This window comes from Vanellus vanellus (assembly GCF_965231255.1).
Source record: "Vanellus vanellus genome assembly, chromosome: 26".
In the NCBI taxonomy this organism is placed as follows: domain Eukaryota; kingdom Metazoa; phylum Chordata; class Aves; order Charadriiformes; family Charadriidae; genus Vanellus; species Vanellus vanellus.
Window position 1 is genome coordinate 4,796,118 of NC_138931.1, and position 16,987 is coordinate 4,813,104.

The window sequence follows — 16,987 nt, forward strand, 5'->3', positions numbered from 1 at the left end:
GGGGGGGAGGGGGGCAGGAGAACCCGGGGGGGGGACGACAGTGACCATCCCTGGGGAGGGAGAGCAGAGCCTCGGGGGGGGGGGGGGGGCAGCAAAGCCCCCGGGGGGGGGGAACAGACCCCGAGGGGGGGGGGTGGTGCAGAGCCCCGGGGGGGGCAGTGATCACCCCGGGAAGGGGGGGGGGGGGGGGGGGGGGGGGTCAGAGTCCGGGGGGGGGCGGGGGGGGGCGCAGAGTTTCGGGGGGGACAGTGACAACCCCGGGGGGAGGGGGGCAGAGCCCGGGGGGGAGGGGGGCGGGGGGGGCGGGGGGGGCCGGCCCCGCCCCCCGCCCGCAGTGGCTCGCGCTGAGTCCGCGCCCATTTCCGCCGGCGCGGAGCCCCGCCCCCCCGCCCCGCCCCCCCGCCCCGCCGCGCCGCCGCGCGCCCCCGCCGCCGCCACCGCCACCGCCGCCACCGACCCCGACCCCGACCCCCCCCTCCGGCCCCACCGCCAGCGATGCCGGGAGAGGCGGCGGCCGCGCTGGCCATGGGTAGGTGCGGGGCGGGGGGGCGGGAGGGGGGACCCCCCGGGACCCCGAGTCCCGGTGCCCTGCTATCCCGGTATCCCGAGCCCCAGTACCCCGCTGTCCCGGTACTCCGAGCCCCGGTGTCCCAAGCCCTGGTGCCCTGCTGTCCCGGCGTCCCGGTACTCTGAGCCCCGGTGCCCTGCTATCCCGGTATCCCGAGTCCCATTACCCTGGTGTCCCAGTACCCCGGTGTCCCAGTATCCCAGTACTCCGAGCCCCGGTACCCCGAGACCCAGTACCCTGCTGTCCCGGTGTCCCAGTATCCCGGTACTCCGAGACCCAGTACCCTGGTGTCCCGGTATCTCGGTACTCCAAGCCCCGGTGCCCTGCTATCCCGGTGTCCCGTACCCCGAGATCCAGTGTCCCAGTACCCCCAGCCCCAGTGCCCCGAGACCCAGTACCCTGGTGTCCCGGTATCCCGGTACTCCAAGCCCCGGTGTCCCAGTATCCCGAGACCCAGTACCCTGCTATCCCAGTGTGTCCCAGTACCCCGGTGTCCCAGTATCCCGAGCCCTGGTGCCCTGGATTCCCAGTACCCCGGCACTCCGAGTCCTGGTGTCCCAGTATCCCGAGACCCAGTACCCTGCTATCCCAGTGTTCCGGTAACCCGAGCCCCAGTATCCCAGTATCCGGAGACTTAGTATCCCGGTATCCCGAGCCCCAGTGCCTCGGTGCCCTGGTGCCCCAGTATCCCAGTACCTCGAGCCCCGGTGCACTGGTATCCCAGTATCCCGAGCCCCAGTGTCTCAGTATCCCAAGTCCCGGTACCCTGGTACTCCAAGCCCCGGCACTCCGGTATCCCGGTACCTGGAGCCTTAGTATCCCAGTACCCCAAGCCCCGGTATCCCAGTATCCCGAGTCCCAGTACTCTTGAGCCCTGGTATCCCGGTATCTGGAGCCTTATTATCCCGGTACCCTGAGCCCCGGTGCCCCAGTACCCTGGTGCCCCAGTATCCCAGTACCCTGAGCCTCAGTACTCCAGTACTCCAAGCCCCGGTATCCCAGTACTCCCAGCCTCAGTATCCTGGTGTCCCAGTATCCCGAGCCTCTGTATCCCAGTACTCTGAGCCCCAGTGCCCCTGTGCCCTGGTACCCCCATATCCTGAGCCCCAGTACCCCGATGCCCCAGTACCCCCATATCCTGGCATCCCAAGCCCCAGTAACCCAGTATCCCAGTACCACCACCACCCCCTGGGGCATCCCCAACTGGGGGTGGGGGGCACTCCTCTCCCCCAAACTTCCTCAGCCCCCCATCCCCCTCCCAGCATCCCTAAGGAGGTTTATTTTTTAAGGGGGGGAGCGGGTGGGGGGGAAGTGTGTGTGTAGTGTGGGGGGAGTGTGTTGTGAATCCGTCGCCTCTCGCTCCCTAAATCCTACAAAATATTTGGCTGCGGTCCTCTCCCCGACGTTATTTGCTTTAACCGCTCCTCGTTTGTGGGAACGGGAGAACGAACCCTCCGGTCGCCTGCCGGGATTTTTAGGGGTCGAGTTAATTAGCGAGAGCGCGTTGTGGGGTTTTGCGATTAAAAGGAGGGGACGGGGACGGGGCGCTCCTTTTGCTGGGGAAAAGGGGGGGGGGGGGGAGGGGGGGTGTGGGGTGCGGCGGCGGTGGGGGGGGTGCGCGAGGGTGGACCTGGGTGATGCTGTGTGTGGGACGGGACGGAGCCGGACACGCTTCCCAGTTTGGAGATTCGGTGAGTGGGGAGGGGGGAGAGCCCAGATTTGGGGGGGAGGGGGGGCGGTGCGCCATGCTGGGCTGCGGGTGATGCTGTGGGATCGGGGGGGGGGGGGGGGGGGCTCACGTGGTGGCCTTGGTTGGCTTTTTGGGTTTTTTGGGGGTTCTCTGTCCCAAAGGAGGAGGGCGGTGCGTTCCCCACCTGTGTCACCCCCAGCGCTGGGGCTCTGCTGGGGACAGGGTTGGGGGGGGGGGAACGACACAAAGTGGTGGCCAAGAGGGTCTTTGCAGCGCTCGGGGTGGGGAAAATAGCCGGGTTTGGCCCCCCCACACCCCCCAACCCTCCTCTTGGCCACGGTGCCGCCTCGCTCCGCTCCTCCGGCACCGCCGACCGTCCTCGCTCCGGCAGCCGCGTCCCTCCGGGGTTTGGGGACACCCGTGTCCCCGCGGCTTTGCTGCTCATGTGGCTTTGGACCGCTGTGGCCCCGGTGGTCGCCCATCTTGGGGGGTGTGGGGGGCTGAGCCGTGGGGTTTCCCACCCAACTGGTCATCCCGGTCCCCCACCGCAGGGTGACGGCTGCTCGCGGCCACCGGGGTGCCCCACACGCTGCGCGGGGGGAGGGGGCCCCCTTATGAACCGCGTCGGTCCGGCAGATGGGAAAACACTGAGGGAGAGGAGAACCTTCTCGGCCCCCTCCCCGTGTGTGTGTGTGTGTGTGTCCCCGTGTGTGTGTGTGTCCGGGACGGGTGCTGCGGGCTGAGCCGCGAAGCCGAGGGGAAAATCGGAGCTGAGCGGAGCTGGAGGGGAAATTTGGGGTGGGGAACACACCCCAGGGGTGAGCGGGAAGGACGTTGGGGGGTGGTGGGGGCGAGAGGTGGTGGTGGTGGTGGAGAAGCGGAGGGTGGTCATCAATGTCACATTGGGGACGGAGTCGTCAAGTGTGTGTTTGTCCGTCAGGTTGGCGGGGGTCCGTCAGGCAGGGCGAGTTCAGGGGGGATCTGCTGGTCGGGGTTGATGGCAAAGAGACCGTCCCAAAGCGGGGGGACGGGGACAGGGGTGACAATGGGAACAGGGATGGGGATGGGGATGAGGATAAGGACAGGAACGGGGATGAGGACGAGGATGACAATGGGGATGGGGATGAGGATGGAGATAAGGATGGGGACGGGGACAAGGATGACAAGGAGGATGGGGACGAGGATGAGGATGAACATGAGGGGTGGCCCAGCGCCGACTTTGAAATAACACCGGAGCTGTCGAGGCGGGATTTGACCTTTTAAGTTCGGGAAGGAAAAAAAAGCGGAGAACGGGGCTGGGCCGGGGAGGCCAAAAACGAAGAATGGGCGGCTGCTGGGGGCAGTGCTGCTCTCGGGGACGGGGAGGGGGGTCCCAGTTCGGCCAGTCAAGACAAATCCCCGTACCAGCTCCCGGGGACTCACTGGAGCCCTCGGACAGGGTCGGAGGTGGAGTGGACGAGTGGGGGGTGGAGCAGTGACCAGGGACGAGGTGATCGCGCCGGGCTCCTCCGGCCGAAGTGGCTGTACCGGGAGCGGGGGAGGTGTTGTACAGGAGCGGGGTGCTGTACGTGCCGGCGGGGAGAAGTGGGGTCCCGGCAGGAGGGACGGAGGAGGCGGAACGCCGGAGGGGACGATCCGGCCGCCCCGTGACGCGGGGGATGGATGAGCCGTCTCCCAAAGAACGCGTGGTTCCCGCGGAGGTGCGAGTTTTGGCACGAAGCAGGAGCGGGGCCAGAGGACGAAGCATTTTCCAGTAATGGCAAAAAAAAACCAAACCAAAACAAAGAAAACCCAAAAACAAACAAAAAAAAAAAAAAACAACAAAACAAAGCTGGGACGCCTCAAATTAAATTTCCACAGGGGGTGGTGGGGTTTGCTGTGGAGTGGGGAACGGTGTGGCGAGGACTGATGGGGGTGGGAAGCTGAAACGAGGGGGATAATGAAAGGTGCCGGTGGCGGTTTGCTGGATGCAGACACCCCAACACCCCACCCCCCCCCCCCAAAATAAAAAAAAGGGCTGGCGTGCGGGTTCGGCCGCGCTCACCCATCGCCTTTCTGCATGATTTGCTTAAACCCGCCGAGGGAATTGGGTCAAACCCAGCGAAAGGGCCGCCGGCCGTGTCGCACCCCGGCGTCGAGCTGCCCCGGGAAGGCCTCTGAGCTGGGGGTGGTGTGTGAGGGGGGGTCCCAGTCCACTCCAACCCCCCCTTCCCCCTAAACCAAAGGGATGGGTTATGGGGGGGGTCCTTCGGAGCCTGCCTGGGCCTGCAGCCCCCCCGTGCTCGGGCTTGTGGGGGTATTTCTGCCCGTACGGGGACAGGCCGCGCTGTGCCGTGGTGATTTGCAGCGGGGAGCCCCGCTCACGCCATGGGGGGGTTCAGCCGGTGGGTGTCGTCCCCCCCCCTCCATGGGGAGCAGGGGACAGCGTTTGCTGCTGCGGGGACACGGGAGGGAGATGGGGCACGGGGGGGGTTTTGGGAAATAGGGGCAGTTGTGTCGTCCCGTCCCCTTCAGCACTGGGTGTAGACCGGGTATGGACAGGCTGTGGGGCCGGGAACGGCGGTGTTGGTGTGATGGAAAGGGGATGGCGGTGGTGGTGCCATGCATGGGGGTGGCTGTCGGGGCAGTGAGCGCATGCCGGTACTGCCTCCGAATAACGCATCATTTTGGGGCTGTTACGACTTTGGAGCACCCCAGCAAGCACCGCTGCCTTTTCCTTTTAAAAACCCCTCCTGCCCTCAGCACCCTCATTCGCCCGCAGAGAAGTTGGCGGGGAGGCCGACACGCCGGAGGGGAGGGGAGGGATGGCTCCAGAGGGACCTGCACAGGCCGGAGAGGTGGGCCCGGGCCGACCTCGTGAGGTTCAACCAGGCCAAGTGTGGGGTCCTACAGCTGGGTCGGGGCAATCCCGAGCACAACTCCAGGCTGGGCGGGGAATGGCTGGAGAGCAGCCCTGAGGAGAAGGCCCTGGGGGTGTTGGTGGGTGAGAAGCTCCCCATGAGCCGGCAATGTGCGATCGCGGCCCAGAAGGCCCCCCACACCCCGGGCTGCATCCCCCGCAGCGTGGCCAGCAGGGCCAGGGGGGGATTGTGCCCCTCTGCTGCGCTCTGCTCTGGGGAGACCCCCCCGCAGTGCTGCCTCCAGCTCGGGGGGTCCCCACAGCAGAAGGACACGGAGCTGTTGGAGCGGGGCCAGAGGGGGCCCCGGAGCTGCTGGGAGGGCTGGAGCCCCTCTGCTGGGAGGACAGGCTGGGAGAGGTGGGGGGGGTCAGCCTGGAGAGGAGAAGGCTCCGGGGAGACCTCAGAGCCCCTTCCAGTGCCTAAAGGGGCTCCAGGAGAGCTGGGGGGGACTCTGGATCAGGGACGGGAGCGATGGGGGGACAGTTTTAGACTGGAAGAGGGGAGATTGAGATGAGATATTGGGAAGAAATTGTTGGCTGTGCGGGCGGTGAGCCCCTGGCGCAGGGTGCCCCGAGAAGCTGTGGCTGCCCCATCCCTGGGGGTGTTCAAGGCCGGGTTGGACGGGGCTGGGGGGAGGTGGCCCTGCCCAGGGCAGGGGGTGGCACTGGGTGGTCTCTAAGGGCAAGATTCTATGAAATCTTTGTGTGATTTGGTGTGAAACCCATCCTCCCTCTCTCTGGCCTCTCCGCAGGTGTGCTGCTCGCCGCGTGCCATGCTCTGGAGAACACCACGGCAGCCTGGAGCGGTGAGTTTGGCGATGGGGCAGAGCCGGTGCGATCCCGGGGGGAGGTTTGCCGGGCGGCCGACCTGCCCGGGAACAGGCAGCAAAGCACGTCCGCGGGTACACCATCCTCACCGCGAGTGTGCACCGGATCAGCCGGAGCATCCCACCCTCCTCCCCAGGTGGGATCGGGACCCCGCGGGTGCTTTATCCCTAAAGGAAAACTGGGAAAAGGGGCTCTGCAGTGGGTATTTGTCATTGGGTTGAGATGGGGGAGGGTGGGGGCCAAATCGGGGCATGGGGGGGAAGTGTGGTCTGGTTCACCGTGCCGCGCCGCAGCTCCGGTGGGGAAGCTGCCGGTGCCTGACGCCGGCTCGCGGCGGCACCACCGAGCCCGTCGCGCCCGATAAATCGCCTCATTCATAAAAGCGGCACAATGGGCTGCGACGGCCAAGAGACCTTCACTTCTCCCCCCCACCCCGTCCCCTCCCCGTCCTGGCACAGCGCCGGGGACTTTGCCAGCGGTGGGGATGTGCCAGCTGTGGGAAGGGCTGTTTGCAGGCATGGGAGGGAAAAAAAAACCCAAAAACTCCTTTTGGGGGATGGAAAATGGGATGGTTCGAGGGTATCAGTTGGGAAACGTCAAAGGAAACGGTGCTACCACAGCACCGGGAGGTTTCGGAGCAAAACCCAACGGTGGGGCCGGCACCGGCACCAGCACCGGTGCCACCGAGGATGCTCGCAACTCCTTTCCCGATGGATTTGTGCCCGAACCGGGGCGGGGGGCTGGAGGAAAGGGGCTGCTCCAAGGGGTGCAGCGCCCATTGGGGACACGTAAGGGACAGGGTCCGTGCGGGCGGTGGTGGCGACAGCAGGAGGATGAGGCGGCCGCAATGTGGCCGGCAGCTGCGAGCTTAACGCGAGCCAGGACGCGCTGGGAGCCAGCGCTGGAGCCGGGGACACACTGCTGGCAGCGGGGGGCAAAGGGACACGCTGCCCCGTGCACCCCGCTGACACCGTCCCCCCCAACCAGGGAGCTGGGAGCCTGGGCTGCGGCGGGGGGGGGGGCGTGCAAAGCTGTGTTTGGGGTTGGATTTTGTGGGTTAAAAACCCCAAAAAGGGTTATTTTTGCTGGGGGGCGGTGAGGCCAGAGGCAGGAGTTTCGCCTCTGGCTGGCTCTGGACCACGGTGGCGTTTCTCACACCGCATCCCGGCTCGCCGAGGGTGCTCCGGCACCGCCAAACCTCCCACCGACCCCTCTCGCCCCACCGATGGAGATGGGGACGTGGAGCCGCCGCTCCGGCAACATCCCCAAGCCCGCTCCCGTCCTTTCCTCCCTTCGCCTCCCCGAAGACCCGGAAGCATTCGGCAGACGTGGGTTTAATTACCCCCCGGGCCCTGCCATAAATTCACGGCAACAGGAACTTGAGGTGGCTTTGAAACGACAGCGATCGGATGTGCTTTATACCCGAGCTGATCCGAAAGCAGGATATTTGTTTTCCGTCTCTGCTGCGGAGGATAATTTAAACCAGCGCGGGACGTAATGGGAAACAGCATCCCGGCAAAGCCACTGGGCCCGGGGCTGCAGCCGGCTCCGCCGTTATTTAACTCTCTCCTCCTCCTCCTCCATTTTAAGCTTTAAGCTCTTTAGGAAATTCCTCTAGTGCCGGCGAGGCTTCTTTTCGGCGCTGGTTTGAGTAGGGACCCGTCTGGGTTCCTTTGGGTGGTCCCGGCCCGGGATGCGGCTACCAGACCACATCGCACCCGGCGATGCCGAAATAAATACATCCAGCCCTAAAATAACCCGCCGGCGGTGACACCTGGCCGGCTGCCGGCCCGGTAAATGCCCCCCCAAAAATGATCTTTTCTCCTTGTTTTTGGTCCCAGCTCCAGGCCCGCCGGTGGCGGCGGCGGTGAGGTCCCACTTCAACGACTGTCCCGACTCTCACAGCCACTTCTGCTTCCACGGCACCTGCCGGTTCCTGGTGCAGGAGGAGAAGCCGGCGTGCGTGTAAGTGCCGGGGAGGAGGAGGGGGGCAAAAAACACTCCGGCGGTGCGAATGCGGGTGGCTCTGCCATGGGATGTGCCAGGGGAGTCCCCCAAAAAGCGGGCTCGGACATGGTTTTGCCAGGTGCCCTGGTCCGGGGCTGATGCCTTCTCCCACCCCGGTCCTCGTTTTGATGGTGCCCTTCTCCCCCACCGCCGTCCTGGGGCTGATGTCCTTCTCCTCCCTGGTCCCCCCCAATGATGCCATTCTGCCCCTGCACCAGTCCTGGGGCTGATGCTCTCCCCCCCTGGTCCTCTTCTTCTCCCCCCCTGGTCCTCTTCTCCCACTCTGGTCATCCTCTTCCCTCCTGGTCCTTCGGTTGATGCCCTTCTGCCCCCCACGTCCTGGAGTTGATGCCCTTCTCCCCCCTGGTCTTTGGGTTGATGCCCTTCTGCCCCCCCCCCAAGTCCTTCAGTTGATGCCCTTCTCCTCCCCGGTCCTTCGGTTGATGCCCTTCTCCGCTTCCCCCCCCCCCCCGTCTTTTCATCGATGCCCTTCTCCCCCCGAGTCCTTCAGCCGATGCTCTCCCCCCTGCGGTCCTCGGGCTGATATCGATGCTTTTGGCCCCTCCCTGGTCCTCGGGTGATGCTGATGCTGTCCCTGTGTCCCCATCCGTCCCATGTCGTCCCCCCCCCCCAACCCCGCGGTGCAGGTGCCATTCGGGCTACGTGGGGACACGGTGCGAGCACGCCGACCTGCTGGCCGTGGTGGCCGCCAACCAGAAGAAGCAAACCATCACCGCCCTGGTGGTGGTGTCGGTGGTGGCCTCAGCGCTGCTCATCGGCGTCTGCGTCCTCATCCAGTAAGTACGAGGGGGGGGGGGTTTCATCTCAGCACCCCTCCAGGCCAATTTGGGGCAGGATACGGCCCGAGGAGGGGGGTGGAGACCCCCCCCTTTACCCCCAGCACCCCCCTGACCGTCCCCTTTCCCGCTGCGTTGCAGTTGCTGCCGACTGCGGAAGCGATGCCGGTGGTGCCGGACAGCCGGTGGCACCGGCACCGGCGCGGAGAAACCGGGGGGGCTCCTCAAAAGCGGCACCTCCTGCTGCCACGCCGAGACGGGTAAGGGCAGCGGGGGGCACGGCGGCGGTGGCAGCGGCACGCCAACCACCGCCACCGCTGCCGCGGTGTGACCGCACTCCCCTTCCCCGCAGGGGTCTGACGGAGCAGGGGGGGTCCCGCCACCGCCGCCAGTTCCCGCCCCACCCCCCACCCCCCCAGGACGCCCACGCCGGGGACCAGCACCGCATCTCTCCTGGTTTTGGTCTTTTTCTTTTGGTTGACGTTTTCTCCTTTTTTTTTTTTTCTTGTTTTTTTTTTTTTATTATTTTTTGGGGGGGGGGGGTTCCCCCTCCCGCTTCCACCACGGAGTCGTGTGTCCCCCCCAAGCCCCCGGCAGGAGACACGCTTGGCATCGCCGTAAGCATGCCGGCAGCGGCAAAGCCGGGCATCAACCCCCTCCTCCCCAACTGCAGAGCCAAACCCCCGGAAATGCGCGATTTCGGGGTTTTCTTTGGGGTTTGGGGGTTTATTTTTCCTTTTTCTCTGATTTTTTTTTTTTTTCTTCCTTTTTTTTGGAACCCAGAACCCCCCCTCCCCACTTCCATGGGATGGGGCTTTATTTTTTCCTATAGAGACGGAAGCACCGGCGAAGCCTCCGCCTCGGCGGCCGCACAGGCCACACCAAATTTGGGGACAAATAGGAGCTTTTTATTAATGACACGATGAACCTTAATCCTAGGAAACCTCCTCGGGCCGGTGCTCTAACCTCCCGCTGCAGCGATAATCCTTTTCCGTAGTCTTTATCGTAACCAACCCGAAGCTTTTTTTTTTGGTTTGTTTTGGGGTTTTTTTTTGGTTTTTTCTTCTTTTTTTTTTTTTTTTTTAAAAAGTCATGGTTACTCTCATGTCTGTATATGTTGCACTGAAAGTTAATATTTAATGTTTTAATTTATTTTGCGTGGTTAAATTAATTTTTGATTTCTATAATATGTTATTGTGATCGGCTGTTCTTTTTTTTTTGTGTTGTTTTTTTTTTTCCCCTAATACCTGGATTATAGTTATTTAAGTGATATAAAGGACACTTTTTTTCAGAAAACTCATCTCTCAGGGCTTTTTTTGGGGGGGGGGGGAGGGGGAATAGCTGCAAAGGGGGGGGACCATCCCTACGGTGCAGAACTGATACCCCAGTGATAGGCTCAGCCCCATTTCCCCCCTTTTCCAGCCCAAAGAGGGGCACACCAATACCCCGGTGATGGGCTCAGCCCCATTTCCCCCCTTTTCCAGCCCAAAGAGGGGCACACCAATACCCCGGTGATGGGCTCAGCCCCATTTCCCCCCATTTCCAGCCCAAAGAGGGGCTGGAACCCTTCCATTCCACAGAGGGCTTTTACTCCCTTTTTTTTTTTTTTTTTTTTTTTTTTTCTCTCCATATTTTGCCCCAAATTTTGCCATATTTTGCTCCGGTGGGGGTGGCGAAGTGGCACCTCCCTTGGTGCTGGACCCCCCTCTCCCCATCTGCAAACAGACACCCCCGGAGGAGCAGGGGGGGCCGTGCCCGGGTGTGCGTGCCATGCGTGGGGTGTGTGTGTGTGTGGGTGCATGTGCGCACACCCTTTCGGCCCAGCTGGTGCACAGGTGCCGGAGCGGATACGGCTTTGCCGGGGCCCGGCAGGCAGTGCCGATGTTCCCCCCCACCCCCCCACCCCAGCCCACCATGGAGCCACAAGGCCTCATCCCGCCCTATATGTGCCCCTAGGGCAGCCTCAGTGTGCCGGGCTGTGAAATGGGTTGAGGTGGGTGCAGCATAGCACTGGGGGCGGGCAGACGGGGTCCGGATCAGCCCACGCCGCTGCTGCAAAACACGGCCCAATCCTGCCCCACGGCGACCCACTCGGGTTGTGGCCACGGGGCTAGTGTGGAAGCGGCTGCATTCCATCGCAGGCAGTGCATCGTAGTGCGAGCGTTGCAGCGTGGCGCAGGCATTGCACAGCAGCCTGAGCATCGCATGGCAGGCGTTGCATTGCCGTGCAAACGTTGCATGGCAGCAGGGGAATTGCAGAGCACCATTGCAGTGTGGTGCAAGCGTTGCATGGCACCCCTGGCGGGCAGCGCAGGGCAGTGCAGGCACTGCATTCCATTGCAGGTGGTGCATCGTAGTGTGAGCGTTGCAGCATGGCGCAGGCATTGCATGCTACCCATGGCAGGCAGCGCAGGATGGTGCAGGCACTGCATTCCATCGCAGGTGGTGCATCGTAGTGTGAGCGTTGCAGCATGGCGCAGGCATTGCACGGCAGCATGGGCGTCGCATGGCAGGCGTTGCGTCACCGTGCAAGCGTTGCATGGCAGCACGGGAATTGCAGAGCACTGTTGCAGCGTGGCGCAGGCGTTGCACGGCACCCATGGCGGGCAGTGCACGGCGGCGCAGGCATTGCGTCGTGGTGCAAGTGTTGCATCCCATGGCAGGCAGTGCAGCATGGTGCAGGCACCCCACGGCACCCCACAGCACCCCACGGCAGGGTTTACTCACTGGTGCAGGTAACCCACAGCACCCCACAGCATCCCACAGAGGGGGGTTACCCGGTGGTGCAAGCACCCCACGGCACCCCACGGCAGGCAGTGCACAGCAGTGCAGGTACGCCATAGCACCCCACGGCGCCCCACAGCAGTGCAGCACAACGCAGGCACCCCACGGCAGGGTTCACACAGCGGTCCAGGCACCCCACAGCACCCCACGGCACCTCACGACACCCCAAAGCACCCCACGGCACCTCACAGCACCTCACGGCCCCTCACGACACACCACGGCACCTCACGGCACCTCACGGCCCCCCACGGCCCCCCACGGCACCTCACGACACCCCACAGCACCTCACGACACCCCACAGCACCCCACGGTAGCTCATGGCACCCCAAAGCACTCCACGGCACCTCACGGCACCTCACGACCCTCCACGGCACCTCACGGCCCCCCACGGCACCCCACGACACCTCACGGCACCTCACGGCACCCCACGACACCTCACGGCCCCCCACGACACCTCACGGCACCCCACGGCGCCCCACAGCACCTCACGACACCCCACGACACCCCACGGTAGCTAATGGCACCCCAAAGCACCCCACGGCACCTTACGACACCTTACGACACCCCACGACACCTCACGGCCCCCCACGGCGCCCCACGACGCCTCACAGCACCCCACAGCAGCGCAGCACTGCGCAGCCCCCCCCCCCTTCCTCAGCACCCCCTTCCCCCCCCCCCCCACTACGCGGCGGGGTTCCGGCGGCCGTGTGCGCGCGCGCGCGCGCGCGCGCGTGTGTGTGTGTCTCTGTGTGCGCGCGCGCATGTCCGCGCGGCCGTCCCGTGTGGCGGCGCGGGGCCATGGCGGAGGCGGCGGCGGAGGCGGCGCAGGGCCGCGTTGAAGCGGCGGTGGAGGGCGCGGTGCGGGCGCTGGAGCGGGACCGCATCCGCGGCATGCAGGTGCGGGGGGGGCGGGAGGCGCGGCACCGGGGCGGGGGGGACACACCGGGGTCGGGGGGGGGGCGGGCACCGGGCAGGGCCGAGCGGCCGCGCCCGGTGGGGGGAAACTGCTGCCCTTCCCCCCCCCCCCCGCCCGCCTTGAGGGGCGGTGTGACACGTGTGTGTGTGTGTGTGCAGCGCTGTGACCCCTTCACGCCCCCCTGCGGCCACCCCCGCCAGGCACCCCCCATCCTGCACTCCCCCCGCTTTATAATCCCCCCAATGCCCTGCACCCCCCCGTCCTGCACCCCCCATCCTGCACCCCCCCCGTGCCCCCCCCATGCCCTGTGCCCCCCATGCCGTGTCCCCCCCATGCCCTGTGCCCCCCATGCCGTGTCCCCCCCATGCCATGTCCCTACACATTCCCTGTGTCCCCCCACTATGCCCTGTGCCCCCCCACTCCCTGTGCCACCCCATGCTGTGCCCTTACACATGCCCTGTGTCCCCCCCGTCCCCCCACATTCCCTGTGTCCTCCCCCATTTCCTGTGCCTCCCCATTGCCTGCATCCCCCATTCCCTGTGTTCCACCCACTGCCTATGCCCCCCCCAGTCACTGTGCCCCCCACTCTGTGCCCCCCTATTCCCCGCGTCTCCCCCCACTCCCTGTGCACCCCATTCCCTGTGCCCCCCCACTCTGTGGCCCCCACTCCCTGCGCCCCCCCATTCCCTGCATCCCCCCTATACCCTGTGCCCCCCTGCATCTGCCCCTACTCCCTGTGCCCCCCACTCCCTGCATCCCCCCCCCACTCCCTGCGTCCCCCCCACTCCCTGTGCACCCCCCATGCCCCTTTCACTCCCTGTGCCCCCCATGCCCTGTGCCCCCCCCCGTGCCCCGTAGAGGGCACCCACATCTGCAGCCTCACGGCGCAGCCGCCTCCTCCCGGGCTGCCGCCACCACTGGAGGCGTGTAGTGTGTCTGTGTGTGTTGGGGGGGGTGTGTGTGTCTCCCCACACTGCCCCCCCCCCATAACCATTCCATGTCCCCCCCGCAGGGCGCCATGTTCCGCTGCAGCGCCCGGTGCTGCGAGGACAGCGCGGCCACCATGCAGCAAGTGCAGCGCTGCATCGAGCGGTGCCAGGCGCCGCTGGCGCAGGCGCAAGCCATCGTCACCGCCGAGCTGGAGCACTTCCAGGTGACAACTAAGTGGGGGGGGACAGACACGCACACACCATTAACAGGGGTGCAGCGGGCACACCACCCCCCACCCCAAACTTCTTGACCACCCCCTCTGCGCAGGACCGGCTGAGCCGCTGCGCGCTACGCTGCGCCGACGAGGCGAAGGACGCGCTGGAGGCGGGGGCGGCGGAGGCACGGGTGCGGGGGCAGCGGGACGCCTGCCTGGCCGCCTGCGGGGACCACCACCTCCGCCTGGTCCCCGCCATGGCCAAGAAGATGCAGGACAGCCTGGCCGCCCTCCAGCAGTAGCGCCTGGTGGTGGGGGGGGACACGGGACACCCCCACCACCCCACGCGCTCATTAAAGGCAAGGTGCCACGCTGCCGTCGCCCGCGGGTGCTGCGGGGGGGGCGGGGCGGGGAGAGGTGCTGGGGAGGTGGGGGGATGTATGGGGGATGTATAGGGCAATGTGTGGGGCGCTGCGGGGAGGGAGGGGTGCTGGGGAGGTGGGGGGATGTATAGGGCAATGCATGGGGCACTGCGGCAGAGGGAGAGGTGCTGGGGAGGTGGGGGGATGTATGGGGTGACGTATAGGGGGATGCATGGGGCAATGGACGGGGCGATGCATGGAGCAACATATGGGGCGATGTACAATAGGGCAATGTGTGGGGCAACGTATGGGGTGACATGGGGCGATGCATGGGGCAGTGTATACAGTGACATGGGGCCATGTACAATAGGGCAATGTATGGGGCGACATATGGGTGACATAGGGCGATGCATGGGGCGATGTGCAAGTTGATGTACAATAGGGTGATGTATGGGGCGACACATGGGGCGATGCATAGGCCGATATATGGGGCGACATATGGGGTGATGTATGGGGCAATGTATGGGGGAATGTATGGGGCTGTGGGGCGGCCCCTGCACGTGTGCCTGGCGTGGGGTGACCCCCCCGTGTCCGTGCCCGGTGTGGGGGTGACCCCCCCCCCCGTGTGCAGTGCCCGGGGTGACCCACACCTCCCCCCCGCCCCCCCCCCCCCGCCGTGTTCCCGCGCGGTGTGGGGGGTTCCCGCGTGTTCCCGGGGTCACCCGGCGGCCGGGCCGCCGTACCGCCCCGTGTAGGCGCGTCCCGCCCCGCCCCGCCCCGCCGCCGCGCTGCCGCTCGGGGGAGTGCGGTAGCAGCCCCACGCGGGCGCTGATTGGCTAACGGGGGGGCGCGTGGGGTGTCGGGAAGGGGAGAAAGCGAGGCGGGAGGGGAAGGGAGGTGTCGTTCCCATTGGTTGGCAGGGGAGGGGGGGCACGCGGGTGACGTGGTGACGTCGGAGCGCGGCGCGAGCGGCAGAGCGAGGGGCTCTGTGGAGACGCCATGAGCAAAGCGCACCCGCCCGAGTTGAAGAAGTGAGGCCGGGAGTGGGGCTGGGGCCGTGATCGGGATCGGGATCGGGATCGGGACCGGGACCGGGACCGGGACCGGGGCTCGGGGAACGGGGCGGGTGGAACCCACCGGCGGGGCCCGCCATGCTCCCCCGCGCACCGGTGTCCCGGCGTGCATCGCGGGCGCTCCGCTGTCATGGCGGCGGGGTGAGGGGGTGTATGGGGGGCGGGGGAGGGAATGATTGTATGTCCCCCTTCCCCCGCCGGTGCTGACCCGCCGCCGCCATCTCGTTGCAGGTTCATGGACAAGAAGCTGTCGTGTGAGTGCCGACCCCCCGCGGCGGCCCCCGAGTTGGCGGGGGCGGAGAGGGAAAAGGGCCGCGGGGACCCCCCCCTCACCCCCGCCGCTGCCCTCCTCACGGTCTCCTGCCCCGGGGAACCGGGGGGTGGCGGCTGCTGGGCTGGCGCTTCTGATCAGCGGGGACCAGACCACCCAGAGTGGGCCCTGATTAGTTTAGGCTTCAAAAAATCCATTAATTGGGTTAATATTAATTTAAAATTTGCGCTCCTAAACTCTTAAAACGTCATAGGATGGGTTGGGTTGGGAGGAAGCTTAAAGATCATCCAGTTCCACCCCCTGCCCCGGGCAGGGACACCTCCCACCAGCCCAGATTACTGCAAGCCCCATCCAACCTGGCCTTGAATACCTCCAGGGATGGGGCACCTTGAGCACTTAGAGGTCTTGGATGTGCCGCTCTAAATGCCTCCAATTACCAAAAGAACCCTGTGGCCCCGCTCGTTTTCAGAGCTGCAGTTGGGGTGCGAAAACATTCGGCAGTCCCCTTCTTTAAAGGTACTCAGTTTTTTTGTAGTGAAATTAAACGGCGGCCGCCATGTGCAGGGGATCTTGCGGGGGTTTGATCCCTTCATGAACCTGGTCATCGATGAGTGCGTGGAGATGGCGCCCGGAGGACAGCAGAACAACATCGGCATGGTGGTGAGTGCCGCCACTGAGACGGGCAGAAGGCAGACGGTGCCGGCATTGTGTCAAACGAGATGAATTTTAAGAAGTGAATGTCTATAGTTTAATAGCATGGAATAGTCTGGGGTGGGGTTTAGGGCTAAAAGCAGTTGGTGGTCATCTTTGTGACGGAACAGACGTTGATTTTTTTTTTTTTTTTTTTTGGCACAGCATCAGCTTCTTTAGGGATAAATTGGGGGGACGGGACCTGCACTGCTGCATCTCACCGGCTGCTCTCGACTTTCACTTTTAGGTAATACGAGGAAACAGCATCATTATGCTGGAAGCTTTGGAACGAGTATAGCACCGGGAGAAACCTGCGTCGTTACCGGCCGTGACGAGACCCAACCCACCTCTCCTGTTTACTCATTGAACCTGCCACAAACTGTCCCCGAGTGTAAACTTATTTTTGTTTGGTTTTGTTAAATAAATTTTTGTAATGGTTGCCATAACTTGTGCTAGTTGTACTTGCTTTTTTTTTGGGCAGCGTACCAGTTCTTTAGTGCGTTGGGGGCGGTTGTTAATTTCGCTCCTGACAGCTTTAAAACTCTGTGGAGACTTTCAGGAGGCTTAATTAGGAGTGGACGCTAAATTGGCGCTACTTTTGGTGTCCTTCCCCTTAGTATCCCACAAAGAAGGAGCTACAATGCTGTGTTGTGTTTTTTCCGTGGGTTATTGGTCATTAATTGGCGGGAAAGTGGTAAAGTTCCCCTCTGACAAGTGAGGGAGAGTATTTGTGCCAAGCTTGGGCTGCCTCAAAGTAGGAATTTTCTTAAGTAATGGTGTTTTTTTTTTTACTCATTTCTGCATTGCGGAGTTGTGGGGCAGAAACCAAAGCCTGTGGGGGCTGAACGGGATGAACAAGCTTTGGGATTTTTTTCCTAAGTGGGAGCCGGGTGGAAATGGGCCGGTTTGGTTTGGTTTTGTGAGCAAACTCACTCACAGCCCTCTACTGGTGGGGGTG

General features: G+C 64.2%; 3 protein-coding genes across 4 annotated transcripts; all 3 read left to right on the top strand.

Moving 5' to 3' along the window:
- The first annotated feature begins 453 nt into the window (after positions 1–453).
- Positions 454–9,285, top strand: TGFA (transforming growth factor alpha). The gene is made up of 5 exons (XM_082495814.1): positions 454–529; positions 5,910–5,963; positions 7,827–7,950; positions 8,640–8,789; positions 8,931–9,285. Exons 1-5 carry the CDS (start codon positions 496–498, stop codon positions 9,118–9,120), a joined length of 552 nt encoding a protein of 183 aa, XP_082351940.1. The 5' UTR covers positions 454–495; the 3' UTR covers positions 9,121–9,285.
- Positions 9,286–12,354: 3,069 nt separating this feature from the next.
- On the top strand, positions 12,355–13,935 carry FAM136A (family with sequence similarity 136 member A; the record flags this gene model as incomplete). Its single annotated transcript, XM_082495877.1, has 3 exons — positions 12,355–12,470; positions 13,502–13,642; positions 13,747–13,935. Exons 1-3 carry the CDS (start codon positions 12,372–12,374, stop codon positions 13,933–13,935), a joined length of 429 nt encoding a protein of 142 aa, XP_082352003.1. The 5' UTR covers positions 12,355–12,371.
- Positions 13,936–14,914: 979 nt separating this feature from the next.
- Positions 14,915–16,469, top strand: SNRPG (small nuclear ribonucleoprotein polypeptide G). Of its 2 annotated transcripts, XM_082495879.1 has the most exons (4): positions 14,915–15,026; positions 15,300–15,322; positions 15,875–15,999; positions 16,277–16,469. In XM_082495879.1, exons 1-4 carry the CDS (start codon positions 14,995–14,997, stop codon positions 16,325–16,327), a joined length of 231 nt encoding a protein of 76 aa, XP_082352005.1. In that variant the 5' UTR covers positions 14,915–14,994; the 3' UTR covers positions 16,328–16,469. The 2 variants fall into 2 exon arrangements, with proteins under 2 accessions (XP_082352005.1, XP_082352004.1); XM_082495878.1 differs by lacking the exons at positions 14,915–15,026; positions 15,300–15,322 and having other exon boundaries at positions 15,333–15,999.
- Positions 16,470–16,987: the final 518 nt, after the last annotated feature.